This window comes from Lactuca saligna, chromosome 6, assembly GCF_052625555.1.
Source record: "Lactuca saligna cultivar CGN05327 chromosome 6, ASM5262555v1, whole genome shotgun sequence".
Classification (NCBI taxonomy): Eukaryota; Viridiplantae; Streptophyta; class Magnoliopsida; order Asterales; family Asteraceae; genus Lactuca; species Lactuca saligna.
In genome coordinates this window covers 28,168,738-28,190,620 of record NC_136422.1, presented here as the reverse complement: position 1 = coordinate 28,190,620, position 21,883 = coordinate 28,168,738, and the positions used below count along the sequence as shown (strand labels likewise).

General features: G+C 34.0%; 1 protein-coding gene across 1 annotated transcript; it reads right to left on the bottom strand.

The window, feature by feature from the left end:
* Positions 1–9,349: 9,349 nt before the first annotated feature.
* On the bottom strand, positions 9,350–10,408 carry LOC145001446 (zinc finger protein ZAT5-like). Its single transcript, XM_078960819.1, has one exon. It carries the CDS (start codon positions 10,343–10,345, stop codon positions 9,500–9,502), a length of 846 nt encoding a protein of 281 aa, XP_078816945.1. The 5' UTR covers positions 10,346–10,408; the 3' UTR covers positions 9,350–9,499.
* Positions 10,409–21,883: the final 11,475 nt, after the last annotated feature.

The window sequence follows — 21,883 nt, the reverse complement described above, 5'->3', positions numbered from 1 at the left end:
ATCAACACAAAACCGAAAGAGGTATTTCTCTCCTTTAAGGATATAAACACTTATAGACTTCCAAACCAATCATCTTTCGGACCCACACGTAGACTGCCACAACATATGTTGGGCTCTCTTCCACCCGAGTCCTTCTTTTTGAAATATCACTTAGAGACTTCGACTGTGTATGACCCTACACAGTCTATCCTGTCTCTATTGAACAGCCCTCTAATGTGGTCAAATCAGTCTCGACTGGTGTCAAAAAGGCAATTAAACAAAAAACATCTCCCACCAAACCAAAAACCAAAAAGATAGCCAAGGTCGATGTTTCCTCTCAAAAGGATTCACTTAATGACATTTTGATTGACTTTGATCATCCGCTCACCCCCCAGGCTACTCTTCCGAAGTACCCTTCGGAGATTTAATACCACATGCACACACTCATGGGGATTTATCACATTATCCACCCTCACTTTCCTAAAAAGATGATGTTGGTGTTGAAAAGTGTTCCTTGTACCCACCTGGGACACACTCACGAGTCATCTTGGAAATACCTCTTTCTTCCACATAAGCACGATCATAGGCCCCTGCCTCGAATCCTAAGCTTTCTGAAGTTGGGGTTGTCCCTCCAACTTCAGGAGCTACAATTGCTCTGATACCTGGCTCAAGTAGAGGATGACTAGGTTCTAATGATCCATATTGGGTAGATTTTGTCAACAGGGCTCACACAAGACATCTGGAGCTCACTCGTTCACAGGTTAAATCAACTCTTATTTCAATAAGAAATCGATCCATCCAAAGCAACCAACCATTCGTCACTCCCTCATATGAGATCACAGATCAAGAGTTTACATCACGAGAAGCTCGTCACACTACCATCGTCTTTGAAGATCCACCAAAGTCTCATCATCATGATGCCTTACATCCTGACCTTGACGAAGAACATTCCACTGAGTTCATGTTCCACTTAGTCCTTGAGTTGTATGCGGGGCGTACCACAAGGTACGTTTAGCGTATAAAGTGTTATGCGAGTATGCGGGGCATACCAAGTAATACACTTATCGTACTCATGCGAAAGTTTGATCGTAGATCTGGTGGTGTACGTTGGGCATACAGAAGTGTACGCAGGGTGTACATAATGAATTTTGAAAACCCTAATTTCCAGGGTTGGACACTATCTAATCACCCTTATGGACATGAAACCCTAATTTATTCAGACTTCTTGTCCTCCTAGCCCCATACTCAAAACCCTAACTCCATAGTTTATTGTTCTTGAGCTTAGAAGGTCTTTTAGGTGCATTTTTGGTGTTTTGAAGAAAGGAGATCATCTTGAAGCTTCATTAGAAGAGTGTGAGCTTGTAGATCTGGATTATCATCATCTTTTACACTCATTTGAGGTATAAAGCTCTGAACTTTTTGTGTTATAGCTTAGATCTCCTTTGTTTTATTTTTGGACCCTTTTTGGTCTCGTAGATGAGATCTTGTGGATTATTATCATTTCTGAAGCTTAGAGTTGCTACTCTGGGTGTTCTTTTTGTTCTAAAGTCATAAAGTTGTCATATTTGAAGCTTAGAACCATCCATGCTTGAGTTATGACCATTATTATGAAAGTAGAATGTTCTAAATCGAAGTTAGGATCTTTTGGGGCATGTAAAATCACAAAGTCAGTGACTTTATGGTTCTAGATACTCTTTGGGACTTAGATCAGTGTTTTGGACCATTAGACTTAAGCATTTAGAGCTTAATGGAAGAAATGGCTTAATGAGGGAGTACGCTGGGCGTATAAGCCAATACGTGCAACATATAAGCCATGCAGTGAGTACGCTTAGTGTACAGCTGAGTACGCCCCGCATACTCAGTCTTTTTGGGCTTCACACCTTTTTGGGACTCGGTTGGGCCACTCCTTTGGACCTTGTTGCTTTGGGCCTTTTGGGACATCTGAAACCAAGATTTTAGGTTAAGGAAAAAATTATTGGGCTTAGGGTAAGGCCCATGTGGGAGTTAGGCCCAATTTGGAATTTCGGGCCATAAGTGGGCCATTGTGGATAAATTGGTTTTAGGGCTTTTTGGTCTATGGATTTGGGCCTCAGTTTTGGATCAAGTTAGGCCAGTGCTAAAATGGTCATTTTACCCCAAGTATGGATTATTCGGTATAGATTGGAATCCAAGTGTTAACTGCGTGTTATTTTATATAGATAGCTCGGGGAGTTGTCAGGGCAGTAGCTAGGGATTTCTTTCAGTGAGCTTTAGCATTCGAGGTGAGCTTCCTTACTGGGTTTAATGGGTCTAAGGCACCAATGCCGACTCTTATTGATTATGCTAGGATGCTAGGAGTCTGCGTTACCCTTGCATGTGTTATGTGCTACTATGTATACCGAGCAGGGCTCGATGCCAAGCGAGGCCTGAGAACCGGAACATATGTTACTGTTTATGATCTTTATATGTGTTAGCATGATTATGTGAGATAAATTGTATGTGTATAGCAGGCGAGGCCCAATGATAGGCGAGGCCTGAGAATAACATATTTGTAAACCAAATGGGGCTCGATTTCGGGCGGCGGCCCAATATGTGATTTATTATGTATGATATGGGGTAGTTTGGGGAACTCACTAAGATATGTGCTTACAATTTTAAATTTATGTTTCAGGTACTTCCAGTGGCAAGGGGAAGAGCTCAGGGTTACTACATTGCACACACCATATGGATTCCACACTTGATATTTTACTTTGATTTTATGATATTTGATACACCTATGTTTGGAATACTATTTTACTTAAATTAAAATGAAAATTTTGGATCATGTTTTTGGGACGTTACAATTAGTAAGTAAATGATGTAGCAAAAAAATTTATGTTCTATCAATAGCAAGGGAACCATACACTTCTTCAAATGAAGATCTTGACACAATTTTCTGTTTCTTTGACTTCCAAGAAACAATGGAATCACCAATACATATTGACGAGTGTCTGGTCATCCTGACCAATATGAGTCAGAAAAATTATGATAAGGAGTTACGTGAAGAAAGAAATAAACCTTGTCCATGATTTAGCTTCAAATAATTGAGAAGCTGAATTGTAGCTTGCATATGGGGAACTCTTGGATTTGTGACGAATAGACTTAACATATTAACATCATAGGTTATATTAGGACGTGTGATTGTTAAGTACATTAATCATCCAATTAAACGTTTGTAGGAAGTAAGATCATGTAATAGAAGACCCTAAAAATTTGAGGTCTTGCAAGAAGGATCCATTGGGTATTGAGCTGGTTTTGCTGCCAAATCACTAGTATCTTCAAGTAACTTCAAAGCATATTGTCTTTGGGAAATAAAAATCCTTTGTGCAGACCTTGCAATTTCCAAAACCAAAAAATGTTGAAGTTTGCCCAAATCCTTTAGTTTTAAATTTTTCGCTTAAGCTCTCTTTAATGAAATTAATCTCAGATATAGATGCCCAAGTTAAGACAATGTCATCAACATAGACCAACAATGCCACATAAGTCTTGCCAGCTCCTTTATAGAAAAGTGAATAATCCACTTTGGATTGAGTGAAGCCTTGAGAAAGCAAAAGAGAGAGAGAGAGAGAGAGAGAGAGAATTTGGAGTACCATTGGTGAGAAGCCTGTCTCAAGGCATATAGTGATTTTTGTAATTTACAGACCATGGGATTCTTGTCTGAATGAGTGTAAAATCAAGCAAGTTCATATAGATCTTTTCTTCTAATCTCCATTCAGGAACACATTATTCAAATCAAATTGAATAAAAGGCCATGACTTTTGAGCAACTAAAGTTAATAAAATATTGACAGCAACCATTTTTTCCACTAGGGAAAAATTGTCAAGAAATTCAATACCTTCTTGTTGATTTAATCCTTTAGCAACCAAGCGAGCCTTATACTTCTCAATAGTGCGATCTGATTTCCTTTTAACTTTATAAGCCCATTTGGAACATAGTGGTTTTATATCATATGGTAAAAGGGAAATTGTCCATGTGTGATTGGCTTCTAAGGATTGTAACTCTTCAATCATTACTTTTATCCATTCAGGAGCCGAGAAGCTTATTTATAATTTTTTGGGTTCAATTTCAGAAGAAACAGAAAGAATAAAAGCCATGTATTGTGGAGATAAATTATAATGAAACACAAAATCAAACATAGGGTGTTTGGTAGATTCTCCATAATGATGTTATTGATAATCTTGAAATGGTAATCCTTTAAGTAAGAAGGTGGTTTATGGGGTATGATTGGTCTTGCAGGTAGTTATAGTGGCTTAGGTGGTTGAGGTGGTAGAGGTGATGGAGGATGTGGGTGTGATTAAGGATATGGAGGTGATGGAGAAACAAGGACATAATTGGAATTATCCGGATATGTTTGAGGGATAAAATAAGAATCATCACATTATATTAATTAGGAATGACTATAGAATCAAAAGGATTTTGTGGTACATGTTTTTAGGAATGTGTAAAAGGAAAGTTGTCTTCTTGAAATGTGACATCCCTGGAAACAAAAATTTCTTTTGTTTCAACATCCATCAACTTATAAGCCTTCATTCCCATAGGATAACCAATAAAAATACAACATATGGTTCTTGGTGTGAATTTTTTATGGAACTAGGTAGAGTTGAAGCACAATCCAAACAACCAAAAGATCTGAACTTTTAGAAATCAGGAAGGCAATTATGTAATTTCGCATATAGGGTAATGAATTGAAGGGTTTTAGATGGAGTTCTATTAATGAGAAAAGTAGCACAAGAAATGCACTCATACTAGTAAGAAATGGGAAGTTTATATTAGAAGAAAAGGGATCTTACAACATTAAGAAGATGTTGGTGTTTTCTTCCCAACCCTGAGTTCTGTTCAGGCCTTTCAACACATGAGAATTGATAAAGAACTCCCTCACTGTTAAAGAAATATACAAATGCTAGTTCTTTAGCATTATCAGACTTAAGAAGTTTGATTTTATTATTGAATTATGTTGAAACAATTGCAAGAAATCTAGGAACAACAAATTATACTTTAGAATTGTGCTTGAGAAAGTATGTCTATGTGAACCTAGTGCAATCATCCATAATTGTGATTTAAGGTGCCAAAAAAACCCGAACCCGACCCGATCCAAACCCAAACAAGGTAATTAGGATCAGGTTTATTAGGGTCAAAATTTCTAATCGGGTTATTCGGGTTAACCCGACAAACCGGAATTGAAGTTAGGGTCGGGTTTAGGGTTATCTAAAAAAAATTCGGATTTCGGGTCAACCCGTTTAACTAACAGTTTGTACAACACAACACTTTATAGCTATTGTTATTCTTCGACTTTATTTCTCTTCGTTTAAAAGTTAAATCATATCATGAAGAAAAAACCTCTCATTTTTTTCTCATCATCGACGACGGTTGAGTAACAAAATAAACAGAACATTTTCTTGAAATTTACATTTTCAGTCCTTATATTAATAAGTGATTTATAAAAATGATACAAATTGAATTCATCTTACTTTCTACGTATAACCTACACTAACAACATAATGAATTGAACATTTTTTTAGCAATTTCCATAATGAGTCCTTGTACTATTACTTGATTTGTGCAAATGGAAAAACATTAGTCTGACTTACATTTCAACCTGATTAACCCGACTAACCCGACCCTATTAAACCGTAACTCGATTAACCCGAACTCGAGTAACTCGTACCTTAATAGGTTTGGGTTTCGGTGAAATTTTTTTATTTTATTTTTTCAAACCCGACTAACCCGAAACTCGATCGGGTTGACCCGATTAACAACCCTAATTGTGATAAATTTTTTGAAACCTTTATAATCAGATATATGATAAGGACCCCATATATCACAATGAATGATATCATAAGGTTTATCAACCACATAAATAAAAGATTCAAATTTCAATCTCTTTTGTTTAGCCAAAGGGCATACAATACAAAAGTGATTATTAAATTCTTTATTTGAAAACAAACAACTATCAATGAACTTGAGTTTCTCATTTACAGGATGACCAAATATTTGGTACCAATGTGGAAGAGAAACAACAACATGGACAAGAACTTCTTCAATCATGTCTTCTAGCAAATAAAGGCCACTTTCAACCCTAGCAGTGCTAATTTACTTCTTGGTTGAAATATGTTTCACAATAGCACGATTGTGATAGCATGATGCTTTAATCATCTTGTTTTCAACTAACATTTACATAGAGATCAAGTTCAACTCAAATTAAGGAATATACAAAACATTTTAAAGAACAATATGCTTACTGATCTTAACATTTCTATATATTCCACTTGTATGAGCATATGATTTGGTAAACAAACTTTGGTTCTAATAATTCATTTTAGGTTTATGAAAACCTTATTATTATTACACACATGTCTAGTTGCACTAGTGTCTAAAATTCAAATGTTAGATTGATAATATCCATACTCACAAGTAAGGACATAATGAGTACCTGATTGTTTGTCATCAACAACAGTAACATAATTAATAGAAGCAAGTTGACCTATAAGAACTGCAATTAATTGTTGGCATTGTTGTGTTGTGAGACTAGTAATAGGATCTCCTACATCATATTCTTTAACATTGTTAAATAGAACCAAATCTTGATCAAAAACAACATTAACATGTGAATTACCTTGATTTGGGTTACTTTTATTGGATCTTTGATTGAAGCGATAGCCAGGTGGAAAGCCATGAAGTTTATAACATTTGTCAACAGTGTGACAAGTTCTTTTGCGGTGAGAACAAACTGGAGATGATCGATTCTTGGAAAATGATCGAAACTTTTGATTTGAACCTGAATTTCTTTGAACATTAAAAGCAATAAGAGAATTGTTGGTAGAAGGAATACCTATTTCTCTTTGGTGTATCTCTCTTTGGCGTTCTTCCTGGATCAATAGAGAGAAAATTCAATTAACTGTGAGAATTGAATCCATTAGGAGAATTTGTCCCCTAATTTGAGCATACTTCTCATGTAATCCTATCAAGAACATCATAGTATGTTCAATATATTTCGTACCATCACAAGTACACAAAACCAAAGGTGCAATGAACTTCAAAATTAGACAGCTCTTCCCATAAAACCTTTAATTTGGTAAAATAAGTGCTCGCTGAGTCATCTCCTTGAGTGAGATTCATCAAATCATGCTTAATCTGGAAGATGTGTGGGCCATTGTTTTGCTGAAAATGTTCTTGAAGCTCCTTCCAAATGGCAAATGCAGTAGTCAGATATATGATAGAATTTAAGATCCACGTAATAACAATGTTGTTATTTCGATTCTAAGACTTCAAACGATTAGCTTCGGTAGGCGAAGATCATGGCAACTCACTAGTAACAAAATCGAGTTTGTTCTTGACGGATAAATCAATTGTACCGAACATGACCAGGAAGCATAATTGTCTCATGTGAGAACTTGACTAACAAGCAATCCACCAGGATTATCAAAATGGTGGATATAATATGGATCATCAGATGATCCAACACCATTTTTTGAAGAACTAGGAGTAGAGGTTGGAGAAATTGGATTTGGCATGATCAGATCATGAAAAATCGAAGAAAAAACAGAATATGAATTATGAACAATAAAAAGACTCGAAAATTAATGATCTTGAATCAGAAAATTAATAAATGCGGAAGCATAACAAACAAAATGTTATAATACCATAATATGAGAGTGAATTTAAATCGAAAAGAACAAAAATATTGATTGTATTGAATTTTGAAAATGATTACAAAGTAGAAAGCTTTTATACATACTCAGACTAACTAACTATTAGCCTAACAACTAACTAATTCTAGCTAAGTTAACTAACTATGGTTATAGACCACCTTCTAACTACTCGATATAACTGCTTCTAACAAACCTGACTTAACATATTAGATAGATAACAACATAACAAAATTAACGGTCAAAAAGTCTAACATGACTTCCAATATTTCTACCAGGAAACGTAATTCCAACATTCATTGGACAACTTGGTATTAGACATATTATTTTATAGATGTTGGTTACTCATATTTTCCCCTGTAATTTCTTTAAATTGAATTGTGTAATTTCTTTAAATTGAATTGTAATTTAGGTAGGTTGTTAGTTATTGTACCTATTTATGTATCATATCCCTTATAATCGATCAGGTAGGTTGTTAGCTATTGTACATATTTATGTATCATATCCCTTATAATCGATCAGGTAGGTTGTTAGCTATTGTACATATTTATGTATCATATCCCTTTATTGTACCTATTTATGTATCATATCCCTTTCAAGATATGATACATAAATAGATATAATAAGTAACAACCTATCTAAATTACAATATCAATTTAGAGAAATAAAGAGGAAAATATGAGTAACCAATATCTACAAAATAATATGTCTAATACTCCCCGATAGTTGGAGCAGGAGGAGAACAGATGCTCAAACTGGTCTTGAAACAATTGAAGAGGTGACGTGGCAGCCATTTGGTAAAGATATTCGCATACTGATGATCCGTCGGTACATGAATGACACTAATTCTTCCTATTTGAACTAGTTCTCGTACAAAATAAATGTCAATCTCGACAGTGGCATTTGCAACACCTCTGTATTAATATTTACAAAATAATATGTCTAATACTTAGTTGTAGAATCCAAATCAAGTTGTCAACAATTTTTAATGTATTTTCGTTGTTTCTAAGAAAAAGCAAGAGTGGCAATCGCTAATAATTCATTGAAGGACGATTGCTAATCTTTCGTTCATTTTCTAGAAATAGATGGTGGTTGAAGGTTAGTTATTTCCAACGAATGTATTTTAATTTTTGTCTCTATTATCCAAAAAAAATTGTCACGATTATTGGTGGCTGAACGTTAATTACTTGGAGACAAATGTATTTTGTCGCTCAACCATGTTCTTCTAGTATTATTCACACTCTTAACTTTTTTATATTTTATATTTTATTTTGTAGATCTTGTTTGAGAATGAATACTCATAACAAGCTATTATATACATCGTTAATGAATTTTTTTTTGTAAAATCCAAAATCGCGTGGCATTGCAACGACCTTTCCCCAAGGTTATCTGAGAATCAAAAGTTATGAATGAAATTTTTGTTGTTCCTTTATCAATATAGATTTGGTAATTGAATCCTAAATTATCATTACTAATTTTTAGCAACTTTGAACAATTCTAAAAACATTTCATTGCCAACATATACCATATCCACTAGACTGCACTAAGGAATCTGATTCACGAAAACCATTATCAAGAAAAAAGAAGCAAAAAAGCCAAAAAGTATCACACGTTTACGTGATCAATTTCCAAAGACCATTCTTGTATTTTGGTTACTTGAGAACTTAATAATTGTTGATTAAGAAAAGAATCATAACGTAAGAACATGATAAACAAAGATAAATTCATACATTAATTTTTAATTTGCCACTTCGTCAGAGAATCTAATGTTACAATCATGATGAACATGAACAAATTATAAGAATTTGAAAGAATCTAATAATGAATAATGATGTTAACATACCCTAATTGTGTGATTAGAAATGACAATCAACTAAAGAGGGTGCCGAAAATACAATGATTTGGTTGTTCGAGCTGAAGCCAAATTTGGTTTCCTTGTGATCATCTTCTACAGGAGCAGGAAGATTTAAGTCCAACGATAGTAGGGTTTTGTGCTTCTTAGATTCATGACAACCGTTGGATGTACTACAAGTTGTTGTAGCCATAGACATGGATCGATGTCGCCTCATGTGACCACCTAATGCCTGGCCAGATGTAAAATCAGATCCACATATCGAACATTCGTGAACCTTGGGGCCTTTGATCAAACCACTAGGGCTACATATTACGTTCTTGTTTGGACTGATCGAAAGAGATGTTCTATTTTTGGAAGGCTGACAATGAACATCCTTGTGGGGTTTGTTGTGGCTGGCTCTATGGCCACCAAGGGCTTGGAAGGAGGTGAAACTACGGTTGCATGTTTTGCATTCATAAACATATAATGGAGGCGACACCACGGCGTTTACCGGTGACGGTGCTGCTGGTAGATTGTGACCGTGAGCCAAAAGGATCAGGCAATTGGCGACATCTTCGTCATTGTCGTGAAGGATGTTGGTGAAATCGATGGAGGTTGTGATGGGCATGTGGAAGAACGTAGGGTTGGCTGGAGCACCGGTGGTGGTTGAAGTAGTGGTGGTGGAGGATGAGGAGGTGGTACAGGCTATGCTTAAAGTAAGCGCCGATGAGGCAGGTCTCCTACGTTTTGTGCGTTTTCCCTTGATGTGGCTTTTCATGTCCTCCATGATCATGATATCATCATCTTGATGAGCTTCCATATGTGAGCCTTCTTTAACAGAAGGGATGGGGGTGGTTGAGTAAGCCATATAGTTGAGGGTTACAGTTATATGTATGTATATGTATGTGTATATGCGCTGTATAGTATATAGGTATATATATATGAGAGAGAAAAAGTGTTTAGTGTAAGAAAGAGAAGCCGCCCCCGTGAGTAAGTCCACCGATCAAGCTTTGCCTTTCCAACATTCGAAGTTACCATTAAAAAAAGCAACTGAAAATATGAATATACGTATGTTGGTAGTATATGATTAAGTTTATGCAAAATTGCAATGATACAAAGACAGCTCTATTTCATATTTTGTCAATGTGCTATGCAACAATGCATGTAATATATATATATATATATATATATATATATATATATATATATATATATATATATATATATATATATATATATCAAAATGAAGCCCGGAAAACTTTTGTTATAAAATATTAATAATTAATTTGCTACCATTAAATTTAAAACTTAAAGTTGCTAATAAATATCTTGTAAAATTTTTACCACAACATCAAGTTGTGATTCATTAGACATTTTGATTTTAGAATCATAGATGTTCACCATAAAAGCTTCTTTGTCATCACCATTACCATTCAACATAACTATATATTCATCTACACAAGACTTATCTTTTTACACTAACGGTTTAAGTTCTTATTTTGTATGTTCTTCAACAGCCTCATGAACTTCAACCATATTTTTGGTACATACAATTCAGTTTCTTCTTCGTTATTTTGTTCCACAACTGATTCTTCATTACAATGATATTTTGACATTTATTTGATGATAAATAGATTGATAGATCATATTTGACTATAAAAACATTATTATAATTTTTGTTTCTTTTAACAAGCCAATTTAGTTTTTCTAGTTGGAGACATCTTTATAATTAAAAAAATCAATGTTAATAACTAAAAAATATATACTTTAATATTTATTAAAAAGTTCATGTTTAAACCAGTTACAAAATCAAACAAAATTCTTGTTTTCTAATATTTTTTAGTATTAGACTATATTAGATTAATATTATAAACCAAAAAAAAAGGAAAACCATTTTCCATCCTCCACCACCCCACCCTAAAATCATCCAATGTCCTATTTGATGGAGAACGTAGGTTACAAAACAATGTTCTAAGCGGAAAAACATTTAACAACTAAATAATTAGTACACATGCAACCTAAGGAGGATCTATATCTTTCACATAAAGGCAACATACTATGAACTATCAAACTACGAAATTTTGTAATGCATTTTTAATTCATGAAGAAGATTACATACATTGTTGATTGTTGGAGTAATCAATCAAGAATCATTTCTTCAAAGCTTTTGGAAGCGAACACCACAAGTGTCGTGCCTCTGATGGTTCACACCCAACCCTAGTAGTTAGAATACTTGAAGAGAGAGGAGACGGGTGAGTATAATTTCGACTTTCTCTATATAAGGAGTGGCCAAAATATGAAGAAGGTATATGACCCTTTATATAGTTGACTGAAACTTGGGGTCAAAGTTAGGGTTTTTGGGATAAAGCCTAAATTAATTAGGATAATAATCAAACTGCCTTATTTCCTTATCCAATCACCCATGGACAAAAATTCTAGATAATCTCTAGCTAATTTTCATCCACCCAATCCCAAAGGGTTCTAGAGCCTTCCTGCTTTAACTTTCAACAAAGTATGAACGACTGTGGAATTTAAATAATTAAATTATTTGGGAAGTGAAACATTCAAAATGAAATACAAGAATAATTAATTGACAAAGGTAGTAAATAAACTTATAAATAATCTTTATTATTTAATCACCAAAAGTGAATTACACTTATTTTTGTTACAAGTTTCAAACTAATCATCTAACTACTAAAACTAATGTTATCTCTCAATCCAATGCTCATAGCATACTGTCTATGCTTAATCTCATTCAGAGCCATTGTGAGAGGATCTACAGGATTATCTTCTGACGAGACTCTCTTTACTATGAGATGACCTTCTTCTACTCTATGTCTGATGTAATAGTACTTTTTGACGATATGTATTAACTTGCCATGATCTCTACGTTCATATTTAAAGCAACCACTAATTCATTATTATAGAAAAGTTTCATTGGTTCTTGATTGGTTAGGACAACTCCAAGATCTCCGATGAAGTTTTTCAACCATACTGCTTCATTTGATGCTTCACTTGTCACTATGTACTCCGATTCACAGGTAGAATCAGCCATTGTTTCTTGCTTGGAACTCTTCCAAATAACTGCTCCTCCATTTAATGTAAACACCCAGCCAGATTGAGAATGAAAGTTGGCTTCACTATACCTAGTCACTCTCAATCTATTATAGCCTCCAAAGACTAGAATCATATCATTTGTCCTTTGCAGATACTTGAGAATATTATTCACTACTGTCCAATGAGCTCTGTAAGGATTTCCTGATAGCGACTAACCATGCTCAAAACAAAGGAAACATTAGGGCGAGTACATGTCATAGCATACATGATCGATCCTATAGCCGAAGCATAAGGGATTCGACTCATATTAACTATCTCTTCATCTGTACTTGGGCATTGAGTCTTACTCAATTTGGCATTGCTCTGAATACCTTGTCCAAGTATGTAGTTCGACTAAGTCTAATTAGTCTTCTCTTTCTATCTCTCAAAATCCTTCTCGAGAATATAAGCAGCCTCTCCTAGATCCTTCATAGTGAAACACTTTCCAAGCCAAGATTTTACTTCTTGCGAGGTTGGAATGTTGTTTCCTTTAAGTAGTATGTCATCAACATACAACACTAGAAAAGTTACTATACTCCCACTAGGTTTGGCATATACACAGGACTTATCCTCACTTCTAGAGAAATCAAATTCTTTGACTTTCTCATGGAATCAACGATTCCACCTGAGAGATTTTTGTTTCAATCCATAAATGGATTTCTCAAGCTTACACACTCTATTGGGAAACTTTGCATCAACAAAACCCTCAGCCTGACTCATGTAAACACCCTTAACCAACTTTCCATTAAGAAAAACATTTTTGACATCCATTTGCCAAATTTTATAATCATGAAAAGCGGCTATGGTGAGAAATACCGTAATAGATTTTATCTTAGCCATTGGTGAGAATGTCTCATCATAGTCAATCTGTGGGACTTAAGTAAAGCCCTTCGTAACCAGTCGTGCCTTGAACGTATGCACATTTCCATCTATGTCAGTCTTCTTTTTGAAGATCCATTTGCAATCAATTGTCTTTCGACCAGGTTCTTGATTAATCAAATTCCAAACTTGGTTATCATACATGAACTTGGTATTGTTGTTTATTGCATCTTACCACTTGGCTACCTCAGGGCCTGCCGTTGCTTTCTTGTAGTTAGTTGGCTTATCCAAATTTATCAATGTTTTATCACTGATAAACGTATCACCTTATGCATGTAACACCCCCCCCCCCTATGACACGTATTACAATAGTGTCAACTTTGGGCTCCGGACACGAAAACTTCCTAGGGGTCATTCATCCCTAGATTACTCTCTCCCGAGCATGCTTAATTGTTCTTATGGGATCTGCTGCCCTCACGGCTTTACAACACGTTGTGACAAGGAAGGTAATAACACCCCTTATAAGGAAATGTTTTGTTCTCCTTCCAAGCCGGTGCGGGATCAGGTGCAACCCACCTTCACCCCCCATTATAGGTTTCGATGTCCCTGTCGACCACATCGGGTCGTACCCCAACTCTGATACCATTTGTAACACTCCCCTCTGGCACGTATCACAATATTATCCGCTTTGGGTTCCCAGCATGAAAACCTCCCAGTGGGTCACCTATCCTCGAATTGCTCTCGTCCGAGTATGCTTAACTACAAAGTTTTTATGAGATCTCTTGTCCTCACGGCTTTAAAACGCGTTGTAAGAATGACATATATGTGTACATTCTTGGCCATCAGATTGATTAATATGTAATTTTCACATGTGCTTTTCGAAAAAATAATTTCGTTCTTTTTTTTCCACATTTTTATTAGATGATATTATTAGTTTGATTTTTTTAAAAACAAACAAAAAAATGTTTTTAAATTGTCAACGTTTTTTCTGGGTTCTAAATTGAACATCTCTCTCTCTCTCTCTCTATATATATATATATATATATATATATATATATATATATATATATATATATATATATATATATATATATATATATATATATATATATATATATATTCCATGTGCATGGATGCAAGTAAGAATTAAGTGAAGGGTTGGCTTCGAAGCAAACGTAACCTAATACAACCTAATGGAGGGGTTGGAGGATTCCTTTCGCTGGATTAGAGTGCAAGCCTGGCACAGTTCCTTCATACTACGTCACCTTCTAGTTTCGCCATGGATATTATATATATATAATCAACTTAAATTAATTATGATAGCCATAAATTTGTTTAATAATTTTCATTATGAGTTACAATACACTAACTACTTAATTTGTTGCTTTACTGGAGAGCTAACAAAAATTAACGCGAGATATTAATTTACACGAATAAATAGCCGTTTTTATTACATGGATCAGTACTACCCAAAAAAAACTAAACGGGTAAGAGAGTCAATATCTTTCCACCTCTTTAATTTTTTAACCCAACACAATACAATATATTTACTAATCAGACATAAACTAATACAAAATAAACGGGTTTTGGTAATGGTTTCAACTTATTACCCATGTAAATAAGAATAAGAGATATTAAGAAGAAGCTATTTCAAGACGCTTTATTGTTTTAACCCGACACGAACATTACCATGATACGTCATGTTTACCCGGCCTATTTTAGAGTAGGTTGCTTTATGGATATTTTTTAATTGTTGTCTATTAAATATATTCAAGAAGTCATTAACAGCAAATGCCAGTTCTAAAATTTAAAATTGTCTTAAAAAAATTGCCCCTAGTATAAGTCAAGTAAATTATTGTATGACCCAAAAATCGCGCCGGCTTTAAGCGTCCAGTACTCACTCCTCTATTATTTAACCAATCATTGTAATCCAGTGTTTACTTATATTATATTATGTTTAATGATTGTTAAAAGGTGGAATCCTTATAAGTTAGCCGCGGCTCATGCTAATACGATTTAAAATCAGCAGAAACTGAAATTTGAGCTAAATAAAACTCTGAGTGTGGAGCAATTTTGTAATACCTGTAATAAAGAGATATCTATTACCCAAAGAGCAACCATAATAAATAAACTAGATAACAAGCAACAATAATAAATAAACTACACAAATTTTCGTGTTTTATAAGAGTGTGCATTATTTGGTTTTGAACCGAAGAAATTGAAAACCAAGTTAAACCGAAACCGAAATCGAATATTGATAAAACCAAATTTCAAATTTGGTTTTTGTTTATTCGGTAGATCAAACTGATTTATGAATTCTATTTATGATTTGAGTTATCGTGTGATAGAATTTGTACCAAACTGAACCGTACCAAATTAGTTAATAAATTTATTTATTAATTAATTAATTTTCAGTTTTATTCTTTAAAAAGCTAATAAAAAATTAAGTACATATTAGTTAGCACTCCAACTAATATTCTCAACTTCCCTCGTGTAAATCTAATTCAAGTTTTGCAAAAGAAGCCATAAGAAATTTTATTGATAAATATATAAATACCTTAAAATTTTGGTTTTGAACTTTGGCATTAATGTTTGATTTCGAATTTTGTATTTTATGTTTGAAACTTTGGATTTTATTTTTTATTATTAATAATTTGTTTTCTTGATTTTCAAACCAAATTGTAATTTGGTTTTTAGTTTGCTCTGAATTGCCTCAATTTAGTTTGGTTGGGACTTCGGTTTAGAGCAAACAACATTCAAACCAAAAAATCTACGAATGCCATAAATCAAACCATTCCTAACCGCTGTGTGTTATAGAAAAGTAAATTATATATTTATAATATTAATAAATTTAGTTTGTTAAATAATTAATTTATTTTCATCATACTAAATTATAAATTAAATATAAAATATTGTTACTATCTTGAAATATATGAAAAAACAGATATTTAACACAAGGATAGAAGGTCATGTACAATTCTTAATGGTTATAATAAACGAATGAAAATCATAAAATTAAATTTAAATTACAATGGTTTTAATACCCAAGCCTTTTAGGGTTTAGATTAACCTTATTTATATGAGGTTTAACCTTACTATTTACCAATGAAACAATCTATTATCTTACATGATATCATAGCTCTAGATTAAACCTTACTTTTGACCACAACATGTAGTCGTCGCCCTCTATCTTCGGCGACCTTCTCTAATAGTTGTCAGATGTGTCGTCATTATGTTCCTTATTTTCCTATTTATATAAGGTTTAACCTTACTATTTACCAATGAAACAATCTATTATCTTACATGGTATCAGAGCTTTAGATTAAACATTACTTCTGACCATAACCCGTATTCGCCGCCCTCCACCTTCGGCGACCTTCTCTAATAGTCGTCGGAGGCGCCGTCATTATGTTCCTTATTTTTTTGTTTCTTCTCTTTTCCGTCTAAATAATAAAACAGCCGGATGACACCAAACCAGAGCCTTTTCACCGGCTTCTTCTACTGCCTCGTCTCCTTCAGCCTCCTCCTCGGCTAGTCACTTTTTCATATCTCTTTTTCCGATTCATCCCCTTTTGATCTCTATCGGGCAGCCACTGATCTGTAGTCGTTTCTTTCTCTATCAACATTGCAGTTGTCGATCTCGTCGGAATTGACTCTGTCCGCCGCAACTCGAGCCCTCTTTCTTTCTCGTTGCCTTTCTTTGGATCCCTCTACCACCGGTTGCATGATCGTTATCCTCGCCGCCTCTCCTCTCTTCTTATACAAAGGAACTGTTGTTGCCATCACTTCTTCTCTCTCATTCTCCGACAAGCAGTTGTTAGCTGTCATCGTTAGAGCTCTACCACCGCCGTTGTCATTGTCTTCATTTATGTTATGTTTTATGTTTTTGTTTTTCTAGTTTAATCGTCCCCTCCCAATCAAACTGCGGAGGGGATGTTAGTGATTAGGTTTTAGGCCCAAGTTCTTTAGGGTTTACATTAGGTCTCGTATGTAACTCTAGTTATATAAGGTTTAACATCACTATTTATCAATGAAACAATCTATTATCTTACATACAATGGTACCAAAATAAATACTTATTTGGAACTATGTGATCTCAAATTGGCAATAACATTTATTCACATGTTTCATTTGATATATATTTTTTTTACCTTTTGCTAGAGTTATATAATTTAAAAGTACTACTTTAATGATTTTAACTGTAATACCTTTTTCAAATACAAACTTTTTCTTAAAAGTACTAAAATTTATCTTTATATATTTAACTTTTAACTTTTAGTTAAATATAAATTCTAAATTATTGTTATTTTTAACTATTATTATTATTAACTAGGATATATATATATATATATATATATATATATATATATATATATATATATATATATATATATATATATATATATATATATATATATATATGCGCTTCACAACGAGATGTTTCTTTTTTTTTTTTTGTGCGTGTATTCTATTGTTTGTTATCGGTATAAGTTTAGGCATGAATTTTATTGGTTTACTTATCAGTTAAATTATTAGGGATAATAATCTCTTCATGTGTAGCAACAAAAGTTGGATTATTAGGGATAATAGCATCTTCATGTGTAGCAACTTTCGTTGGACACATTTTACCCAATAGGTTAAAATAAGTAAAGTGAAAGTAGCATATACTTTAAAAAGAAATAAAACAAAGTACAGTGTTATAATTAGTGGCTTCTAAAACTACTGTTGTAAATCAAACTAATAGACACACAAGGAAGCCGACAAATAATATTGAGAATTATATGTTGATTAGTTGCGAAAAAAATATCAAATTATTATAATTATATTTACCAAGTTTCATCCAAAACTAGATTAATCATTCTCGATTAGATCTGATTATAAGAAAAGTAGAAGAAGATCGTCCTGTTGTTGGACGAAATTAAATGCAAGACAGAAAATATAAAACCCGACCTGTCAATGGCTGATCTTGAACTTCAAATAACTGCACGGATTGGACTCCTGTTCTTAAAGGTTTTTTACGTCGCTTCTACTGGTTGTAAGCAACAGAGTAAAACCCCAAGATTTAATGTAGATCTATTGATTTTCCAACAACACTGCAAATTGATAAACACAAAGCGAATACTCGGAAACTGGAAGGAAAAACGCGGAGAGTGGGAGAGAGTTTTGATTTTCGTGAGTAGTCAATACGGTTCCTAGGGAGCAGTATTTATAGGTGTCGAAACCCTAGGAGGCATGAAACGGACTCGTATAGGCCGGCCCCTAGAAACCCAAGGGGACGAACTTGCCAAAAATAAAAGCTCCTTAGCAACCGATGCGTCGTGCGCTCACGATGTCAGAAAGTGCTAGGCTAGGCGTGCGCGTGGGCTTGGCCCATTCTTTGATCCACTAAAGCCTTTGAAGGCTTAACAAGGGAATAAACATATAAACCCATTAAAAGTTTCTTCCTTAACCAATGTGGGATGGTGGAAACTTACCAACTTGCAAATTTCCTCTATAATTTCCAATAACTACTATACATAAAAATGCTAAATAATTGTAAATAATAATAGGTTACTTGGATAAGCTACAAAATAAATCCAATCAGCCGATGAAAACTGCATAATTGTAATCAGCATGTGAAAAAGTCAAAATACTTTTCAACCTCATACGAACTGCAACAACATCAACAACCCAATTGTAGTCATCTAAATAGAAATAATCATATCAGAATGAAGTCGTTAATATGATATATGCAAACATAATAACAATGAAAATACCATGTATTTTATGAGTTCCCCATTAGTAGTATCTGCTCTGTTAACCAATCCAACTCTGTTTGTCAAAGTAGCAAACTCTAACCTTGCATTTGTAGTGCTAATCACCATTTCTCGAGCAATTTGAAGACACAACACACAACGTTAATATAATGGAATTTAGTTCCATTCCTTTTGTAACTAAGAAAAAGACAAATGAAAAACATATAAACTACAACACAACACCTTTATCATCCTTTATAGATGCTTAGTTCCACCGACAGTTAATTCATGTCCAAATAACTAAGTAACCCATAAAAATCCTAAATCCAAAAGAAAAAACAACAAATATACAATATACATAACGAAATATACATCATATGAAAGGATTTGTGCTTACCAGTACGAATAAGAATGTCTCACAGTTGTGAGAGTAACATGGTAAAAATTCCTTTGAATGGTGAAAGAGAAAGGAAATAAGTAAGATGCAGGATAATCGTAAACTCTAAAGTTGGGAAAAATTAGAGTATAACAAATTAGGGCAACAAAATTGCCAAACCTAGTGATGTGCTATAAAATCAAACAACTGGAGGCTTCAACTTCAAACCTTATTTCATGTACCGACCATCTGCATCATCGATCCCTCAATCACCGTCGTTTTCTTCCGTCAAGCTCTCAATCTATCAGTTTATCATTTTTTTGTGGTGCGATGTCACCAGATTACATAGACAAACATCGAATACAAAAATTTGAAGAAAGAACCATCACAGAGACGGTGGTGGGTGGTTGAAGGTAGTGAGAGAGCTGATTTAGGGTTCGATGGGTTGGATGAAGTTGGAGCGATAGAAGAGAGACATAGTAAACGAATGATGAGTACCCAAAAATTACGAATAAATCAATCAACGGAGGAAGAAACATGTGACATTGAGTAGGAGAGAGGATCCAAGCATAGCTGGGGGACCAAAATTGATAAGGTTCTAAATTGTTGTAGTCAAATTCTAAAATGGCAAAAAAGCACTATTCATAACCCGTACGTATTTATATATATATATATATATATATATATATATATATATATATATATATATATATATATATATATATATTAAAACTCGTTCTCTCTCACACACAACTGAGTTGATGTTTTGATCTCTTATTATATTTTATAGTTATGTTTTTGTTCTCTTATATAATTTTTTTAGTTTTCTTTATTATTAGTTCCGATGATAAACTTTTAAATCTTATTTTTCACCATTCATAAATAATTATTTGGATAAAAAATTTATTTTGATACTTTTGTGGTCCAATTGATATTATATACGGTTGTATAATGAACATTTCTCTCTGTCTCTCTCTCCCTCTCTCTCTCTCTCTCTCTCTCACACACACATCTTGATGTATATATACGGTTGTTTAATAAGCATTTCTCTCTCTCTCTCTCTCTCTCTCTCTCTCTCTCTTATACATTTTTTTGTCTAAATTTTAATTATTAAAGGTTAAAATTTTATTAAACTTTTTCAAAACAATTGATAATACGTCATATACTCTCTCTCACACACACATATTCTCTCTCTCTATCACCCTATTTCTCTCCCCACCTCTTTTTTTCTCTCTCTCTCATACAATTTTTTGTCTAAAATTTAAATATTAAAGTTTCAAATTTTATTAAACTTTTTCAAAACAACTGATAACAATACATCACATACTCTCTCACACACACATTCTCTCTTTCTCTTTCTTTCTCTCTCACATACCCTCTTTCTCTCTCCACCTTTTCTTTTCTCTCTCATCCTAATGCTAGATCTGGATTATAATGATGATCATCGGACCATTACAGGAACCACCGCCATGCTACCACAACCACCGCAACGCCACCTGAACCACCAAAGTGGCGCTTCTTCACTCTCTCCATATTTACTTATTCACCATCTCCCTCCGTATCTACATTTACTGCTGCCAGATCCACCTGACTGCAACCTCTTCACTCTCTCTAGATCAGGTTTTTCCCCACTTCCTACCATCGAAAAAGCACCTTAATATATCTCTCATTTTCCTCAACCATCACCAGATCTTGTTACACCGGCCACCACCACTAGATCTTGTTTAGCGGCTATCAGATCTCATTTTGCCAGATCTTAAGCATAAATTATTCAATTTATCATCAAAACTTGCTTTGACATGCATCTGTATTCCAGTCATGATCTTAAAAACATCGTTGGTTACTATCAAACATCTTTCTTGACTATCTAGTCACCCCCTTTTAACTCACGCCGGCTGCGTCTTACCATGTTTTGCCTTTTCAAGATTTACTTTTTGTTTTAGAATACGTTTTGTTACTTTCTCTCAAAATAAGAAAGAAAAGAGGTGGAGAGAAAAATAGGGTGTGTAAGAGAGAGAATGTATGTGTGAGATGGTATATGATGTAGTGTTATTAGTTGTTTTGAAGAAGTTTAATAAATTTTTAACCTTTAATATTTGAAATTTAGACAAAAAGTTGTAAAAGAGAGAGAGAGAGAGAGAGAGAGTGTGTGTGTGTGTATGTGTGAGAGAGAGAAAGAGAGAGAATAATGTTCATTATACAACCGTATTTATACATCATGAAACAATATAAAGGTGTACAAATGGGACTTAAGCATATGGATATCTAATATATATTTCCGGTAAACAATCCTTCAAAGTTGAAAACTAATAGAAACTTGATTAAGCTATAACCACCTCAATTAAATTCATATATAAATTAGGGAGCATTTTATATCATT